General features: G+C 37.2%; 1 protein-coding gene across 1 annotated transcript; it reads right to left on the bottom strand.

Annotated features, from left to right (window-relative positions):
* Positions 1-933: 933 nt before the first annotated feature.
* Positions 934-17,162, bottom strand: LOC128016145 (caveolae-associated protein 2-like). Its single transcript, XM_052600580.1, has 2 exons — positions 16,377-17,162; positions 934-3,235 (listed from the first exon to the last, which is right to left on the bottom strand). Exons 1-2 carry the CDS (start codon positions 16,893-16,895, stop codon positions 2,363-2,365), a joined length of 1,392 nt encoding a protein of 463 aa, XP_052456540.1. The 5' UTR covers positions 16,896-17,162; the 3' UTR covers positions 934-2,362.
* Between the last annotated feature and the right edge of the window lie 186 nt (positions 17,163-17,348).

Consider the following 17,348-nt stretch of genomic DNA (forward strand, 5'->3'; position numbering starts at 1 on the left):
GAAAAACTCATATTTAGAATGCCTCTCGAAAAAAATTTAATAAACAAACATAGGACAAACAAAATTATTTGGAAAACATAAGTTACATCACTTTATACTATAGAATAGCCAAACATTCTGAAAAATGGTCTAGTTAGAAATTTGGGTCTCATTAGAATTTACATCGCTTGATTTTTCTTTTTTTTTTCTGTTTTACTTGAGTGAATAACGCCAGATGGCGCTAGTGCATAGGAGTTAGTCATAGAAGGTGTGCATTTGATTTGACCATTTATCTGGTAAAAACAAGGTGCAAGAGATAACACAGGCCTGACCTTGACATAAAAAATAGATAATATGCATATTCTGAAACAGATATCCTAAATGTACTGACGATGAATTTATAAATCACTTTTTTACTATGAAATGTCGATCGGAAGCCGACATGTTATTTTTTTAAATGTATTGGCCTTAAAATCAAAGCCTCTCCTGTAGATTAGAGTTTATTTCTGTAAGGACTTTTAAAAGCATATTAATGATTCCAAGGAAAAAGACAGATGCAAAAAGACATGTTTGAAATCTTTATTTATTTGAATTAGAAGAATAACTTGAACAGAGCGTGCTTCAATAAACATTTGGTAAACAGGTGTCACAGAAACGTTAGGTCTTCTATAACTGAGCCTTTTCTTTGGCATGAATCATAATGTTTTTAAAATATAATAACCAAGGCAACATATAGCTCTTTTATATATTATGAAGTCATCAACACAATTGACATCTTAAGGGATATGCAAATACAGATCAGGGATTATAAGCATCAGCAAAATTTAGCTAAAGTTTGTTATATTTTTAAAGACTCCATAAAAGTAAAACCTCATTCCTTTTCACATCTGAAAGAGACATCCACACAAGGCTAAGACATGCTCTAATTGCTTTATGTGTAAAGCAAAAAATGTAAAATGTTATCACAAACGGCTTGTTACTATGTTTTATATTATAATATGGAACAATCTTTTAGGGAGAAATACTCCCATTGCTAAAATATTAGTCAGTGCTGTCCCCCCCCTTTTTTTAATTACTTTATTCGCTAACAGCACCATTTTATTTCTGGGTTTGCATGATCGCTAGTGCTGAAGTGTGCACAAATATAAATTAGTAAGTAAATTGCATTTATTGTAAAATGATGAAGGTATTAGCCCATTGGGTTCATCATTTCTGACATTTTGAAACTTCAGTTCAACACTCCAAACTTTTTTTTTTTTTTTTTTTTTTTTTTTTTACTTTTTCAGATCTCCACAATTCTCTGGCTTATTTGCATTCAACTGGACCGACCGTCTCCTTCATCACTTTCAGAAATATGTCTGTAATCTAGACCTGCCTCACAGTGCCTGTATTTTCAGCCAGCATCATGCCAACGGGAGCTTGAGAAATGGTCTCTGAAAAGAACCATATATCCAAAGCAGGAATGCTTCCTGACTAGGGCCTGAGACAAACATTATATGAAGTTCAGGGAAGACCAGTATCCCGCATATATGCTGCATTTAAGTTTTAAAGCAAATCTGTGTGAGCATGGTGTGTGCTCAGGACAGAAAAAGGTTATCTAAATGTTCATTAGTCACTATAAAGCAAAATTATAGAATTCAGTATTTATATTTTTAGTTTATTTTTTTAGGACAATACGCTTCCCACTTAGCTTTCACACATCTTTTGGTCTCTGTATTTATGAGTTCAAAATGTACATAGTATCACTTGATGAAAACCTAAATGTAAAATTGAGTACATTACACATTTCCGATCAACACAGACATAGTACATGGAAGTATATATGTACTATTTAATCTCCAAAACAAAACCAAATTGGACCAAGATTAAAAATAATCTAGGCTGCATGAAATCAATATCACTTTCAGGTGTGCACAGGCTGTTCCAGAAGAAGTGCGTTGGATGAAAACCATGAGATAGATGGAGTGCACTTGGCGTCCGTTGACATCTTTGGCTGTAAGCGATTTGTTTTCCTTTGCCAACCTTCTCAGCTGACAGTTAAGCACCACCAGAGGAAAACAGAGTGTGTAGTAATACCAGCTGAAGTAGTTTTCACACAAGCGGAAGGTTTGTAACAAACAAGTTGGATTAGATGAACTGATAAGACTGCTTTCACATTCATTTCTGCTTAAAGACTAGGGACTAACAACAGCGATATAAGATTTTAAAGCAAGTGTTATATTTCATGAATTTTGCCTTTGAATAGACTGTATTGTAAGTCTGTATTCAGCGCGGACAGGGCAGACGTCTGGGTTCATGGCAGGCATGGCTGACACTGATAAGGGAGAGAGTGTTTTTTTCAGCTAAGGAGGATGTCCTGGGGCAGGAATGGAGGGTCAGGACATTAGGATGCTTGGCCTACAGCAAAACTTTCTGCATGGCTTGCAGCTGCAGCTTCTGCTAGAGGGCTGTCTTCACTCTGCACTCTTTCTTTTCCATTTTCCTCCTCTTCATCCTCTCCCTGTAAAGAACTGTGGGACACCTCTATCTGGAAGGTGTCCTGGGGCAGGGTCGCAGAAAGAGCACACTCCTCGCTTACTTCTGTGATCGACAGCTCAACCTCGGCTGTGCCATTCAGTATGTTGAGAACCTTCTTTTTCTCCATTGCTTCCACAGCTGCCTTTACTTCCTCCTGTGCTGGTGCAAGTTGGGTGTGGACCTCTTTGAAGGACAGGTCTTCAGTTGGGCTCTCAATCGGGGCCAGTTCAATGGAGGCAATGGCGCTCTCAGATTGAGCTGAGGCCTCAGCCTCTGGTTCAGTATCCCCACTGCGGTTCTTCTTGATGTTGAAGGTGAGAGGAGAGACCTTGAAAGAGGAGCTCTTGGCACTAGGGTTCTTCTGGTGGCTTGGTGTCAGACTCTTTTTGATTTTCTCACGTTTCTCTGGGGACACAATCTTGGTGCTGATCTTGTTCATCTTCTTCTCGATATTCTGCCTGGAGAAAGCTTTCTTCAGGCTGTCCACTTTCTTCAGACTGGAGCGCTTGATTTTCTCAGCTCGAGATTTTTCAACTCTGGTTTCACTCTCGAGGTCCAAAGCAGCCAAAATTTCATCGTCCTCCTCTTCTGGTCCCTGCTCCTCATCTGAGGAGAGGGCGATGGTCTGAAGGCCCTCCTCTTGAGAACGGTTGGTATCAATGGTCGGGGTCTCCTCCTCCACTTCAGGTAATGGTTCAGGTTCCTTCACAAAGACACTCGAAGGGATTTCATTTTCCTCCTGCACAACAAAAAATGGAAAAGATCTAATAAATTATTCAGTTCACACAGCATTATTTTCACACTACATATGATTGCTCTTAAAGGGTTAGTTCATACAAAAATGAAAACGCAGCGGAGAGATCAAGAGAAAACAGCGATAACTAATTAGAAGCACAAAATGAGGATTTGTAAAAGAAGAATGTCGGAGGATTTCAATATAAGCCAAAAGGAGACTGGTTTTCCTTTGCTAAATTAAGGAAACTTTGCTTCATTTGCCCATGTTAACAAACGTTGGTTTTCATGAGACTCACCAAAGTGTGTGCAATGCTGACCTCCACAGAACAGTGAGCGCAAGCTAGATTAAAGTGATAATTATGTTTTAATATGGATATTTTTTTTTTAGCATTGATTCGCTACAAAGGCCTTTGTTCATCTTTTTAATGGATGCACTTTTTATTCAACTTCTCATGAACCAATGCAGTGGAACACCTGCTGAGTGGCATCAAACAGCTTGAAAGATCAAAGACAATTTTTAAAATAACTCTGACTGGATTTGTATGAAAGAAGAAAGTCATATACACCTAGGATGACTTCAAGGTGAGTAATTGACAAATTTTCATTTTTTGGGTGAACTAACCCTTTAATACACAGTTCTGCCAAAACTAGTGCTCAGAATTTTTAGATTTCAAAATCTTTGTTATGCAGTGGTTTCCCAGTTACTAATACCATAGAAGAACCCAAGTCAGTGCTGAAATTGCTTCCTAAAATATTTGTTACACTCTAGACAACTGGAGTGTAAGAATGTTGATGATACACAGAGCGGCCATGTGTTTGTGGGAGATATCTTTAATCATTTCTACATAACATCATACTCTATTAATGCCTCTCAGAAGGTCTTACTGTAATATAATCAAAATGCCTTTTAGAAAAGGGTAAAGGCTTCATGGTGAGGCCCATAGCTTAAGAGATAATCAAATGAATCTAATGGAATACTTAAAATGAACATGAACAAGCCAATGTCTCTGGTTCTCTGAAAAGTCAAAACAGCAGTGAGAGAGAGAGAGAGAGAGAGAGAGAGAGAGAGAAAGAAAACTCTTCTTAAAATGGATACCTTCAGCCAATGGTTTGTCTGACTTTGCAGGGGACATTATGAAGGGGTTTAAACTAATTAAGTACTTGTTGCACTTAGAAGTACAGTGAGCTGTCAAAGAGCTGTCAACATCCTTGACCACACAATCAGATTTTATTATAGTTTTGTATAAGAAATTGTCTTTTAAAAGAATATACAGTGTCACAAACATCATCAAGGTTATCATGCTCAGCTTGTAATATAAAGCACTATATGCAGAGAAGTTGAGTAGTGGATGCATGCTTTTTAAAATGACACAATGAGACAAGAAAATCTGTTGTTAAAAACATTGTGTACAGACCAACTTTTCCTTTCTGGAGACAATCATAAAGGCTGAAGAATAGTGAGACGATAGGAAGGAAGGCCAGGCATGACCCTACACAACTCATATCAGAATTTCCACTGAGTTTTGGAAGACAGCCTGGACAGAAAGAGAGAGAGAGAAGGGCAACTGCAAAAAGAGAGAACGCAGGGAAGTCTGGTGTAGGGCTTTGAAATGGAGTAGGATGAGGTTCAGGAAGCATTTGTGGTGGAGTGCAGCAATAGGGACTCCTGGACAGAAGTCCTGTTTGCCTCCCACCCATCAGAAAGTTCCATGGCATGTCAGAAATGCGCAGTAGAGCCTGAGAACCTCTCTCTTAGAGATAAGACTCTAAATTCTAATACAGATGAGGTCATGTCATGTAGGAAATTTCCCAGTTAATCACTTTAACTATACTGTTTTCATACAGCCTGAAATGTAAGCACACAATATATGAATGCAAATAGCTCCTTACTTTAGCATATATGTTCTTTTAGGGCTAAACTATGAAGGAAACATCATTGCACTATTTTTTTTTTAATGTGAACTAAACTGTTGCTTATGTCTCAACAGAAATAGCATCATGGAAATTTAAATTGACGTTCATTGAAATTATCATTTATGAATCTCAATTGACCCTTCGCCTGGAGTTTGACTGACAGGCGAACTGACCAATCATAATGTTGAATCTGTCATGTTGTCTGACAAACAAACTAGTCGTAGTAGATTAACATCGGTGGACTTAGCCATGAAAAAATGGTCTGTATTGACGTCTTTCTGAGGTTGAAACAAGATACCTTCTGATGTTCGTTCATGTTTATTTTATGCTATAACTAGTAAAGAGGAAGAGATGATCAGTTCACACGCTGCTTCGAGTCACGATACATTAAAGAGACACAAAACTATTTATCGGTTGGATTTCTTTTAGAAAAAACAAAGTGTTAAAGCTGAGACTTTGTTTCATACTAAAAAGCTTTGTCTTGTCTGTCGGCATGTCGTGAAGTGATGTGAAGTCAAGTGACATGCAGCCAAGTATGGTGACCCATACTCAGAATTCGTGCTCTGCATTTAACCCATCCAAAGTGCACACACACAGCAAACACACACCCGCAGCAGTGTCAGTGTCCTCTTTACTCTGCAATGTGTTTTCACTGCGTAATAACTTAATGTGTGGTGTGAGAGCGCCATGGCTTGTCAGACGTAGCAACAGTAACTAAGGGAGGTGTTAGCGAAGGGTCAATTGCTTCATCAGGTTCTATTTTATTCTTTCTTTCAGCTGCCAAAGCACACACACAGAGCTGAGATATAATAAGCAGAGAAGGAAGCATCATAGCTGCCTCCAAAAAGCAAACAGATGAAGGTACATTAGTAGAATGTTGTGCAAACACTGAATTTGAGCATGCCTTGATATTTCTTATTTTGGTATACTGCTTGCAAAGAGCCTTAATGTTCACATCTGCGCTTCAAACATGATAGAAAGGTGTTGCTGTTGTAACTCTGGCCTCTGAAGCTCTGTGAGTGCGAGGGTTGCCTGTCAAAGTGGAGGAATAGAGTTGACCTAACAAGAAAACTAACAAAAAGGATACATTATGACTGACAGTAATCCCTGAGGATATATGCAACATGCTAAACCAGGGCTGAAATACCACTTTTGGGATTTAGAAGATCTGTCCACCCACGAAAGAGCTTTACTTTGGACGGCAAATATAGATCAAAGGTATTGGTACAATTTTGCTGGCACAGTTTAAGTATGAATCTGGCCAACTCCCAACAAACTTTAACGTAGAATTGCCATGCTCCATCAGTCTTTGGTCAGAGTAAACAATTAGTAAACTTTGGAACTTTGACTTAGAAACAAAGCTTAAGAAAACAGAGTGACACTGTTCGTTATTGTATATTTGCATTTAAAACCTGTTAACTGTCACTCACGTTTTTGAAGATAGACATGAATGTGCATGATACAAACCTAAATTTTTATAATTCTTGACTGAAAACATTTTGTAACATGATTTTGATGTACCATTTACATGGTAATGCAATGTCTGATTTTAAAATGGGTTTTGAAGGATGGATTTTGAGATTTTATGTTTTCAAGTGATATATAACTTCTGATGATTTCTAAAATGTGATAGAGAAAAAGGCAACGAGGAAGTCTTTTTTTTAAACAAAGGTCAAAGCTCCTTTTGTAATGTAGATGTCTGAGGGTGCACTCTTGTCATAAATTCATCTATAACTTTTCCTACATAATGTTTAACAAAAAATATTGGTAAAATATATATTTGGGAGTCTTAGACCTTTCCAACGATATATAGTTTGTCAAGATTAGATTAGATTTTATTGTAATATAGTATAGTCAACGTAGGCATCCTGTATACGGGACGGGGTGACATTTAACAGGTTAAGGATAATGAAAGCAAAGTTTAGGTTTGTATTGTTTCCCTCCTGATGTTAAAGTAGAGTATTAGTCACTTTTTGTTGTGATGGAATTGTTAGAGGTTTTTGGTAGTGATGCCAAATGATAACATTTTGGGAATCAGAAGAATCAAAAGGCAAATTAAATGCTTCACTTGAGCATTTAAAGAGGAACTTCTGAAAAAATTAAAATACGAATCAGCTTTAAAAAAAAATAAAAGAATAGATATAATAAGTATTTTATAACAGTGATATTGTCTGTGATATTTGATATAGCAAATTTGATTATGAATTAGACAATAATTAATGCAATTCTTTATCAAACCAAGTTATAATTGTAACCATAACAAGAACAAATAAACACAATTTATCCTCCTTCAGGGTTACAATTAGAAATATTTATCATTAGTAGTAAACCTACTACAAATTTAACAGGTCACATTTCACCACAAAAAAAAAAAAAAAAAAAAAAAAAAACTGTTTTAGGATCATTAAAATGGTTGCACTGTGACATCATCTTTCTCTAAATATTATTAAAGTAGAATCATTATTTTCAATTTAAATTGACATATATTAAAGGTAATGCCATGGCATATAATTAATAATTTAGACAAAACTGCTTTTTTTCTCCCCTCGATTACAATAAATAAAATACAATAAGGATAATGAATGAAATAATGAAAATGCTTTGCATTAAAGTAATGATATTTATTCATGCATTTATTTGGCAAAGCTTTAGAAATAGGTTTTATGGCACAATTTACTCAACTCAAAGAAGTCAGTGCTGTTTTGAGAGTTGTTGTTTTGTTTGGATGCCTCTGATGCCGCTATTGCTCTTTGTTAACATTTGTTTATTTGCAAGTTTTCAAGAACTGTCCTCAAGACTGAAGCTGGCAATCCGTAGCTCAAATAGCCAATATAAAAAGGTGCTGAGCCACTGGACTAGCCTGCGTGGCAAGAAGAGTGTCTATCAACAGTCATTAAATCACTTTTTAGTTATAACTGTAGATAATACAGCAATGTCAGTAACTCACAAATTCCCAGCATGTAGGAAAGCCTCTAAGAATGAAAGTGGAGTGTTAACATTTTGACACGTGTCTGACAGGAGCTTGCGTAATTGTACTGTTTAAAGTGAACAGTTTCTCTTGATTTAACCTGGTTAACCTACTAACCAGTAATCTTAAATTACTTAATATGAATAGATTATGCTGATAGCAAAAACAGAAATTAACATATATCCCCCAAAGTTATTTAATATAATAAATCAGCAACAAACAGGTTGAAGAATTGCTCCTTAGAGCCTCCAGAGACACAAGTTCCTGTCATTTTCTCAGTGGGGAACCAAACAGTTCATTCCATGCATTCTGCCTTTTAGGTACGAGATCTGAAAATTACTTGTAAATGACTATAACTTCCTCTACATCTACATTGTCTTCATATTCTAGTTGTGTTAAAAATTTTTGGACTCTCTTAAAATATGTTTTTGTCAGTAAAGATCATGATTAGCTCACGTTGAGCATTCTGTCAAATGATACTCTGATTCATTTGCATACTAAACCGGTCCCTCTCGCTCCAGGCAAAGTTGGCACTTATGGTAGCAGAGGTAATATGTTTTCTCATATACGCATGAAAATATAAGGAGATCTCACAAGGGGTAAATACAGTTTCTGTTACGGTTTATGGTTATTATCGGAGTCCATTTTTAGAGAGAATGTTTTAGTAAACAGTGTGAGTTTGAGCCAGCGCACACAATGCACGCTTTGTGCCTGCACTCTCTGTGCAAGAAAAAAAACTGGGTTTTATTTGATGTTTATTTGACCAGATGTGGTCCTAGACACATAAATGCATGCATTACTTTATGCCTGCTGTTACTTAGAATTAGTCAGTTCCAGACAACAAAAAGGCACAAAAGAATATCATGGGCTTATCAATTTTTATCAATTTTATGGTACTTTTATGCTTGAAACTTGAGAAGTCCTTTCTCCATTCATTCATTGATTATTCAAAATTTTTTATTTTGTAATCTGCAGATGAATGTCATACAAGTTTGAACGACATGACTGTGAATAAATAACAGAATTTTCAGTAAAATGTCCAATTAAAAACCTTTCGATCTAAAGGCCTCTATAGGCTTAAATAATTGAAATTAGTTTCTTGACAATTATGAATGACTTCAAAATTATACTGTTTATGAATTTCTTTACGAAATCTATTATCTGTATTATTAAATGTAATTTTCAAAAAAAAAAAAAAAAATTAATGGATGAATTAGTGAAAAGCAGCTCAGTTATTCACTTTAAAGTAAAAAAAAAATATTTGTTTTGACTTAACATGGTTATGTCAGTAATTCCTGTTGATCCATTTGTATATTAGATTAGATTAGATTAGATTCAACTTTATTTTCACTGCACATGTAGGTACAAGGCAACGAAATGCAGTTAGCATCTAACCAGAAGTGCAATAAGCAGTAAGTACAGAATAAAGGTCTATAATATGTACAATAACTATACAGGTAAGTATTATGGACATAATTTACAGATATTAAATACTATAAGCACGATATACAGATAGGTGTACTATGAGCATACTATACAGATGGGCTATGTAAAAGTGTATGTACACTATAGGCAGAACTATGAACATAATTTAGAGTATTGCAATGGATAGTAAAGTGCATAGAAAATATTACAATGTGCAAATGGATTATACAGTGTTCCTGGATGAACAGACAGTAGTGCAAGTAATAACAAGTTACTGTTTTTTGCTTGTTGTGAATAAATAAATAAATCAGAGTGTTGAAGAGGGGGAGGAGTCTATGTGTGGTGTGGGGGGTGTTGAGGGGTGTCAGAGGGCAGAGTTCAGCAAGGAGACAGCTTTAGGGAAAAAGCTGTTCCTGAATCTTGTGGTCCTTGTCCGGAGGCTCCTGAAACGCCTCCCGGAGGGGAGGAGGTTAAACAGTCCGTGGTCAGAGACATTACATGTCTCATTTATTATATAGATATGTCCAAATGTTTGACAGTCGGTTAGTGTATGCCCACAGATATACACACACAAGTGCAGGCACCTCTCTGTACCATGATCTCTCCTCTCTTTGCTGTCAGTTATAGTGTTATCACAGATGCTATCCAGTTGTTTTCCCAGTACTCACTTCATGTTCTAAACACACTTGACATATGCGTCACTTTGAGGGCTTATGAAGTATTGGGGGTAAATATTAGCTCAAGGGTGCATGGTGTGGAGAGTAGAGAGAAAGTTGTAAGTGGCTGTATTTGTAATGCATGTTCATTCTCTGTCTCAATCAAAAATAAACAGTGATCTTTGCAACACACTGAATGAGAGAAAAGAGAGTAATGTATGTTCGGAGTGTTGGTAATAACTAACCAAAGAGTAAAATATCTACTAACTTAACCATTGTTTTTAATTCTTTTGTAGCATGATGGCAATTCAGCTTTTTCTATAATAGTGTTCTATTCCAACCCAACAAGATGAGGCAATAATCGAACACACTTAACTAGAAATGTCACTTTCTCTTTTTCAGATAAATCATTATAGATTTATTTTCATTTAAATTTGAAATTTCAATTGATTCACCCCAAAATCTTAAAATGTACTCACATTCAGGCCATTAAGATGAGAATGAGTTTGATTTTTATCAGGAAATATTTTGAGAAATGTAACATTGCATCACTTGCTCTTCAAAAGAATCCTCTGCAGTGAATGGGTGCTGTCAGAATGAGAGTCCAAACAGATGATAAAAAAACATGACCACAAGTAATCCAGACCAATCCAGTTTCATCAACATGTTATGATGTGGAAAGCAGCGTGTTTATGTCCATCAAGATGTTTTTCATTTCAAACAATTGCATCTTGCTAAAATACAAGTAGTGAAAAAGTAATCTAATCTGAATCAGAAGAGAAATATGCAGAGCACCATTTATAAGCATAAACAGTAAATTGTTTCATTCCATGTGGATTATTGTGATATTTTATCAGCTGTTTGAACTCTTTTTCTGACGGCACCCATTCACTGCAGAGGATCCATTGGTAAACGAGTACATTTTCAGCAAATTTTCCGTTTTGGGTAACCGTTTACTTAAAAGGTAAAAAAAAATGCTTAAGTAATGAATCATCACAAAGTTGTTTTCCTAAATATATTGATCTAATCTAACAATTATATATCTTTAAAATATGTTCACACTTATATATTGTAATATAATATGCATGATGTTTAATTTGTACTTGTAAGCTGTAGCTTAAAGGGTTATTTTATCCAAAAATGAAAATTATTTCAATAATGACTCACCCTCATGTCGTTCCAAACCCCTAAGACCTCCGTTCATCTTTGGAACGCACTTAAAGATATTTTAGATTTAGTCAGAGAGCTTTCTGTCTCTCCATTGAAGCCGTGTGAACGGTATACTGTCCATGTCCAGAAAGGGAAGAAAAACATCTTCAAAGTAGTCCATGTGACATCAGAGGGTCAGTTAGAATTTGTTGAAGAATTAAAAATACATTTTCTGACGAAAATTTTCATTTTTGGATGAACTAACCCTTTAATTGGTTCAGCATTGCTTGTTTGTGCAAAGGAATGTACTGTTATATGAGTGTGCATGTGTTTTTGTGTGTGTGTGTAAAATGTGAGGCGGAAATAAATTGTTGGGGCAGGATGGGTTGGAAGAGCTGAGTAGAAGAGACTTTCCCTCTCTAAAAAAAATCAGCCCTGGAAAAAAATCAAGCAACAATAACCAAGTTTACATAATTGGCGGCGATCAGGTTAAGGAATTACATGGATTAAGATGTTTACATGACATGAGCAAATCTCTTCAAACCAGCTATTTGCCATTATTACAATTATTCACTGAGAAATGTTATTTTGTCAGAGTTCCAGAAATGCGATTCAATCCTATGTCTATATAGTGCATTACAGGGCTCTCTGGAATACTTGATCCTAAATCAGTCTCAGCATTTTGCAATCTGTTTTCTTCTTCTCACATAATGTTATAATTTCAGTATTCTTGTACACAAGTATTTTTTCTTCTTCTCCCAAAGTAGTCACTGTAATAAGTGGAATAATGTGCAGTCAGTAAGTCATTATTGCAGAATAAACTTTAACAGGGTAATCGGGACCCTGATGTGAATCAGAGGTCTTGTATCAGCCTAAATGGGCTTATTACTTGACCTTTATCCTGAAAGAAGAGGTTGGTGAAAGATCAGTGTGAAAGGGTATGGTTTCGTTGCAGTTTCCTTTGTAGTTGATGTGTAGTCTGGTTCTGGGCTGGTTTGTCCCAGCATGTATGTCCCCATGTGTTACCATGGCATCATGAGTGTGTAGTTTTCCCTCTGTGCTGGCATTGCTCCCTGTCACAGGACACACACAATAACAGCTTTTGTCTCTTTAGAGTGTGTGTGTGTATTTATATAGGACAAAAGATCCAGAGTTCTTTCAGCTTTTGTAAACCTAGTCTGTTTTTGTAGATCATTACAGTGTATGTCCAGCTCAGGAAGGCCCAGCCAGTGTTAACTTACAATTCTTTCAGACACTAAGTAATATCAGTTGCCTTCATCTGCTTCAATAATTTATTATTTAGCATATAGAGCTATCACAGGTGTGCTTTTGTGTTTTTCTTCTTCTTTAATTAGTGAGTGTTTGTTTCTTAGTGTATACATTTTCTGTATGCATGTGCTCAATTTGGATTTGATTGTCAAATATGAATTTAAATGACTTGTTTGCATTTCATTTGATTTCATTCTGGCTGTTAAAGAAAGGAGGTGAGCACCTGCAGGCAGTAGATTGAACAACTGTCAGGATAAGTATAAACATGCTGGGTGTTTAAATGTCCGGAATAAATGCTACAATGACAAGTGTTTTATCATTTAATATGTCTGTTCATTCTTTTGACAGAAGTAAGACTTATTGTGTAGGGCTGAATACAAATATATATTTTTTTTTTCTTTTAATCATGAATATAGTAAATTTCACAAACAAACTACTTTTATGAACATTTTTAGCACATCAGAAACACAGTACATGTGATAAGTATAGCTTGATTCCTAAAACAAATGATTCTTATGAGCATCTAGTAGTTGTTACTGGTCTTATGCATATGAACATGTTGAATTCCTCTCATATAACACATTTCACATGCTCTCCCAGTATTTAACCCTATCCAGTGGAATTACGCAGGTCAGACCCCGAGGCCACATACCCGCTAGAGGTGTAAATATTTGCATGTAATTTAATTTTTTAAAATACAGTTTTGTTATTTCATCATAATGCAGTTTGATTCTTTTTAGTTCAACAATATATTTTACACCTCTGACATTTATGTTTTCTCATACATGGACAAGTTAGCTCACCAAATACACTTTTCACAGTTCTATTCAAATGAAGTTTGATTTATATTTTTTACTGTAACAGTTGGTGGTGGCAGCAACATTCACACATTACATATTTTGAAAAATAGTGTTTCTTTTTTAATCTACTAACCTTTTGATGATTTATTTCTCAGGAATGAAGTGTTAATGTCATTTTGCTGTTTCCTCACAACAACAACAACAACAACAACAACAAAATATTACAGCTTATACACTAACTGTGGTGTGTTTTCAGCATAATTTGTTATTTTTTTATTTTATTTTATTAAATTATCTTTTTTTCAGTTTTATTTAAAGTTCCCATGTGTATTTCTTTTGTGTTAGTTATAGTGAATAAGTAGCTTAAAAAAAAACAGTTCCAGACTTTTGTGTAATTTTACATACACATTTTTTTCCCCTTTTCTTTTTTTGGAATATTACTGAGCAACAGCTATGTTGCAAATGTTCAATTGCACTGAAGCCCTTTTCTCATCTTTTAGCATTTTCATCTTAACACCAATGGGAACACTAACAGTAAGATGAGTTTGGAGAGAGATCATGCCTTTTTGATGGACAACGGAAAACAAACTCTCTTGTCTTCTCTGCCAACAGGCCTTTTTGCCCTCACACTTTTCTCCCCCTCTTTCCCCCTCTCTCTCTGGAGAGGCACAGATAGCCTTATTAGGTCATAGCGAATGGCTAGTAGTAAAAATATTCCATCTTGTGGTTTCCTACTATAGATTTTGCTTTAAGCATGAAAATAAAAAATACAAATTGAGCATTATGTCATGAGAACTTGTAAATGTTGTGCAGCTATAACACAATCCATATGTGAAGTTTTGAAAAACACAGGGACAATTAGTTAAATATGTTCTATGAACGTTGCATCATGCAAAATAATTGCAAATGAAATGATGTTTGGCTAAATCCAGGAAATCTCCCCATAAGCTAACAAACTTTACAAGCTCCTTCTTCATTTTCTCTGTTGTGAATGTGGTGACCAGTGTCTTGATTCATGTTTTATGGAGTTCTAATTGATTTGGGTTGCTATTTATATCATTTTGTAAGTGGGAAAGACTTGCTCCACCTCTGGAATGTGAGCATTTCAGCCAGAGTTTCTGCTAATGCAAGAACAGCATTGTCTCTCCTGCCTGTGAGTCTGCCTAAAGGGGGAGCCAGCCAAGCACCCCTAATCCAACAACAGCAGGGGAAGATAAAAGTGAAAAACAAAGGCAGGCAGGGTGTGGTGAACACCTGGATGTAGCTATACTAAAGTTTTGGTCAAGCTTGTCTAGTAGTGGACAATTGTATATAGGTGTGGAAAAACTTGGCACAAATGACTTTTATGCCAAGTAGTCACAGTAGTCACAGATAGTCACATTACTGGTCAGATCCTATCATTCCTTAGAAACAAACCCAGCAACCCCATGGGAGACTGGAAGGGGTGGGGTGGGGTGGGGTTAATGAAGGAACATTATAGAAAATAAGACAAGGATTGTCCAAGAATGTTTGTGTGGGTCTGTCAGGCATGTTTGGTGGAAATGCTAAATCTCTGGGAACAGTTTGCCCCTGTGTCTGCCACAGTGCCACCCATCCTAACTATGATACAGGACAGATCAGGAGACCATAAGAACCCCATGGCTGGATTACATATTCCATCAGATGCTGACCAGACATCCCTGGACTGCTTTGCAAATGCAAACTAAATCACTTTCTGCAAATAATGAGCCTGAAATAATTTGGACAAAGGGGGAAATCTCAACTGTCATACCCTCCAATCAGATTTCCCTCCAAATAAACAAGGCAGATGCCATAGCAACACACACACACACAACATTTTAGCCAGCTTTAACAAACGGCACTTTATGACGGCAACTGTAGAAACCACAGGGTTGCTTTCACACTAGTTAATCGAAGGAAATTTACCTCCCCGTCTAAGTTTAAACACTCTCTTCGCACAGAGATGGAAAGCTGACTTTCTAAAAATGTGTTTCTCTAGGCCCTCCCTCATTCTCTACATCATGTACTTCTGCAGTAACCACACAGCTGGGAAGAGAGAGAGGGAAATGGAAGGCCTCTCTCAGTGCTCTCTGACTTTGGAATCACTGAGTCATTCGGTTGATTTAGGTCTTGCAGTAAACAGCAGCTAGCCACTGTAGCATAGCACATTTCAGCATGGGTCTTCTGACAACAGGATACACATTATGCTGCACTGTAGCTGATCTCTGGACACACCTTCTATTCAAGGCTATTGTGCTTTAAATAATAGCTTTTGGCTAAGCTTCAAAACAAGCGTCCCCTATTGAGTCTCTCTCGAGCACTCTAGCTCTCTCTTAGTTTGGAATCCTGCTGATTTCTTTCTGAAGTATTGGGATGTCTAAAATTCTAGCTGGGTATTTGAGAGGTTAATACTTTGAGTCAAGTTCAAAATTTGTATGGACTTACAAGGAGTTCTGTTTTCAGGTGCTCAAACATCCACATATAAAGCCACGGATTTGACCAGGTTTGACATCCCAGAAACACTAAACAGTTTGGGTAGTCTGTCTCAGCTTTTGACCCTAAACCATTAGCCTGAGAGACAGAGATAAGAGGCGACCACCTAGTTCTTGCTTCCATTCCATCCATCCTCACAATGCCCTTGAGCGACATCACACCCTCTGAAGCATTGCTTTCATCTTTACACTCTGAACTATGACCCTTCTCCCCTGCTTCAGAAATGGATCTACCCTGAAGGAGGCATGTGATCTGTTCTTCAACTATTAGGTAATTTTGTCAAATGACATTTAGATTCATTTAACTCAGTTAATATCCCTGATTGTTATAAGAGTTGGAGACTGCTGAACTCGGTTCAGTGCACACCGACATGCAGCAATGATCACCCACACAATGCAATCATTAAATGTCCTCATCTGAGCACATCAAACACCCCACCACTGCTCCCCTTTAAACACACTGTACTTTTACCTGGAAGATGAGCACTTTGAAGTTGTTTCTCTTGATCAGCTGAGCATGGTTAGCCTCCAATTTCTTCACCTGGACGGCCTGCTTGTCCATCTTGTCTTTGACCTCCTTCATGTTGACGCTGACCTTACGACTCTTCTCCAGGAGTTTGCCGACCGTGTTGGAGGTGGAAGTGTGACTTTTGTAGAGCTTGGTCATATCATTTTGGATGCCCGTCACCGCACCCTCTATCTCGACCTGTCTCATCTCCATCTTATGCTGGTTCTCTTGCACTGTATCCAGCATGTTCACCAGCTTATCTAGAAGTGTCAAGACAGTGATGGCATTCACTTGACCTGTTGGTGAAGCTCCATCTCTGGTGAGAGTGCCTGTAGTTCCCCCAGTCAGAGGACCAGGGCTGCTAGGTTCTCCACTATGTGTAGGTGAAGACTGAGTGGGGCTGGGACTTGGCACCACCAGCTCTTGGTTCTCATGTGAGCTTACCATGCTGCTCCTCTCTGCTTGCACTGCATCTTCTCCCATTCTGAAGCTGCTCTTGGTCTTGACGGATAACTTTACTTAGGAAAATTGTCTCTTTTTTTTTTTTTTTACCTTTCTTCAACTTCAAGTGAGCTGCTCCGGCAGTACTGAGTTCCAGTCCTAGTGGATTTTAGTGCAACCACGTTCTTACAGCTTTGATTCTTGTTTACAGGCTTGGGAATACTTTTCAACTTCCAGGTCCAACGTTCCCACCCCTTTTTGGAGATAGCCACACTCACTCTTTCCTCTCTCTCTTGGAAGAGCAGTGTAGAGGCTTCCCCACAGCTTAAAAAGACCGTCCACACCCTATGGGGGTGGAGCTTGGTTTCCATGGCAGCTAGCCTGGCCTATTGGTGAGGGAGTTATGTGTTTGCATGTGTCAAGTGTGAGTATGTGGGTGTGTACAGTGGAACATGAAAAACTCTCTTCACATGTAGAACCTCCCCCTAACTCTCT

Source organism: Carassius gibelio, chromosome A6 (genome assembly GCF_023724105.1).
Source record: "Carassius gibelio isolate Cgi1373 ecotype wild population from Czech Republic chromosome A6, carGib1.2-hapl.c, whole genome shotgun sequence".
Taxonomy (NCBI): Eukaryota; Metazoa; Chordata; class Actinopteri; order Cypriniformes; family Cyprinidae; genus Carassius; species Carassius gibelio.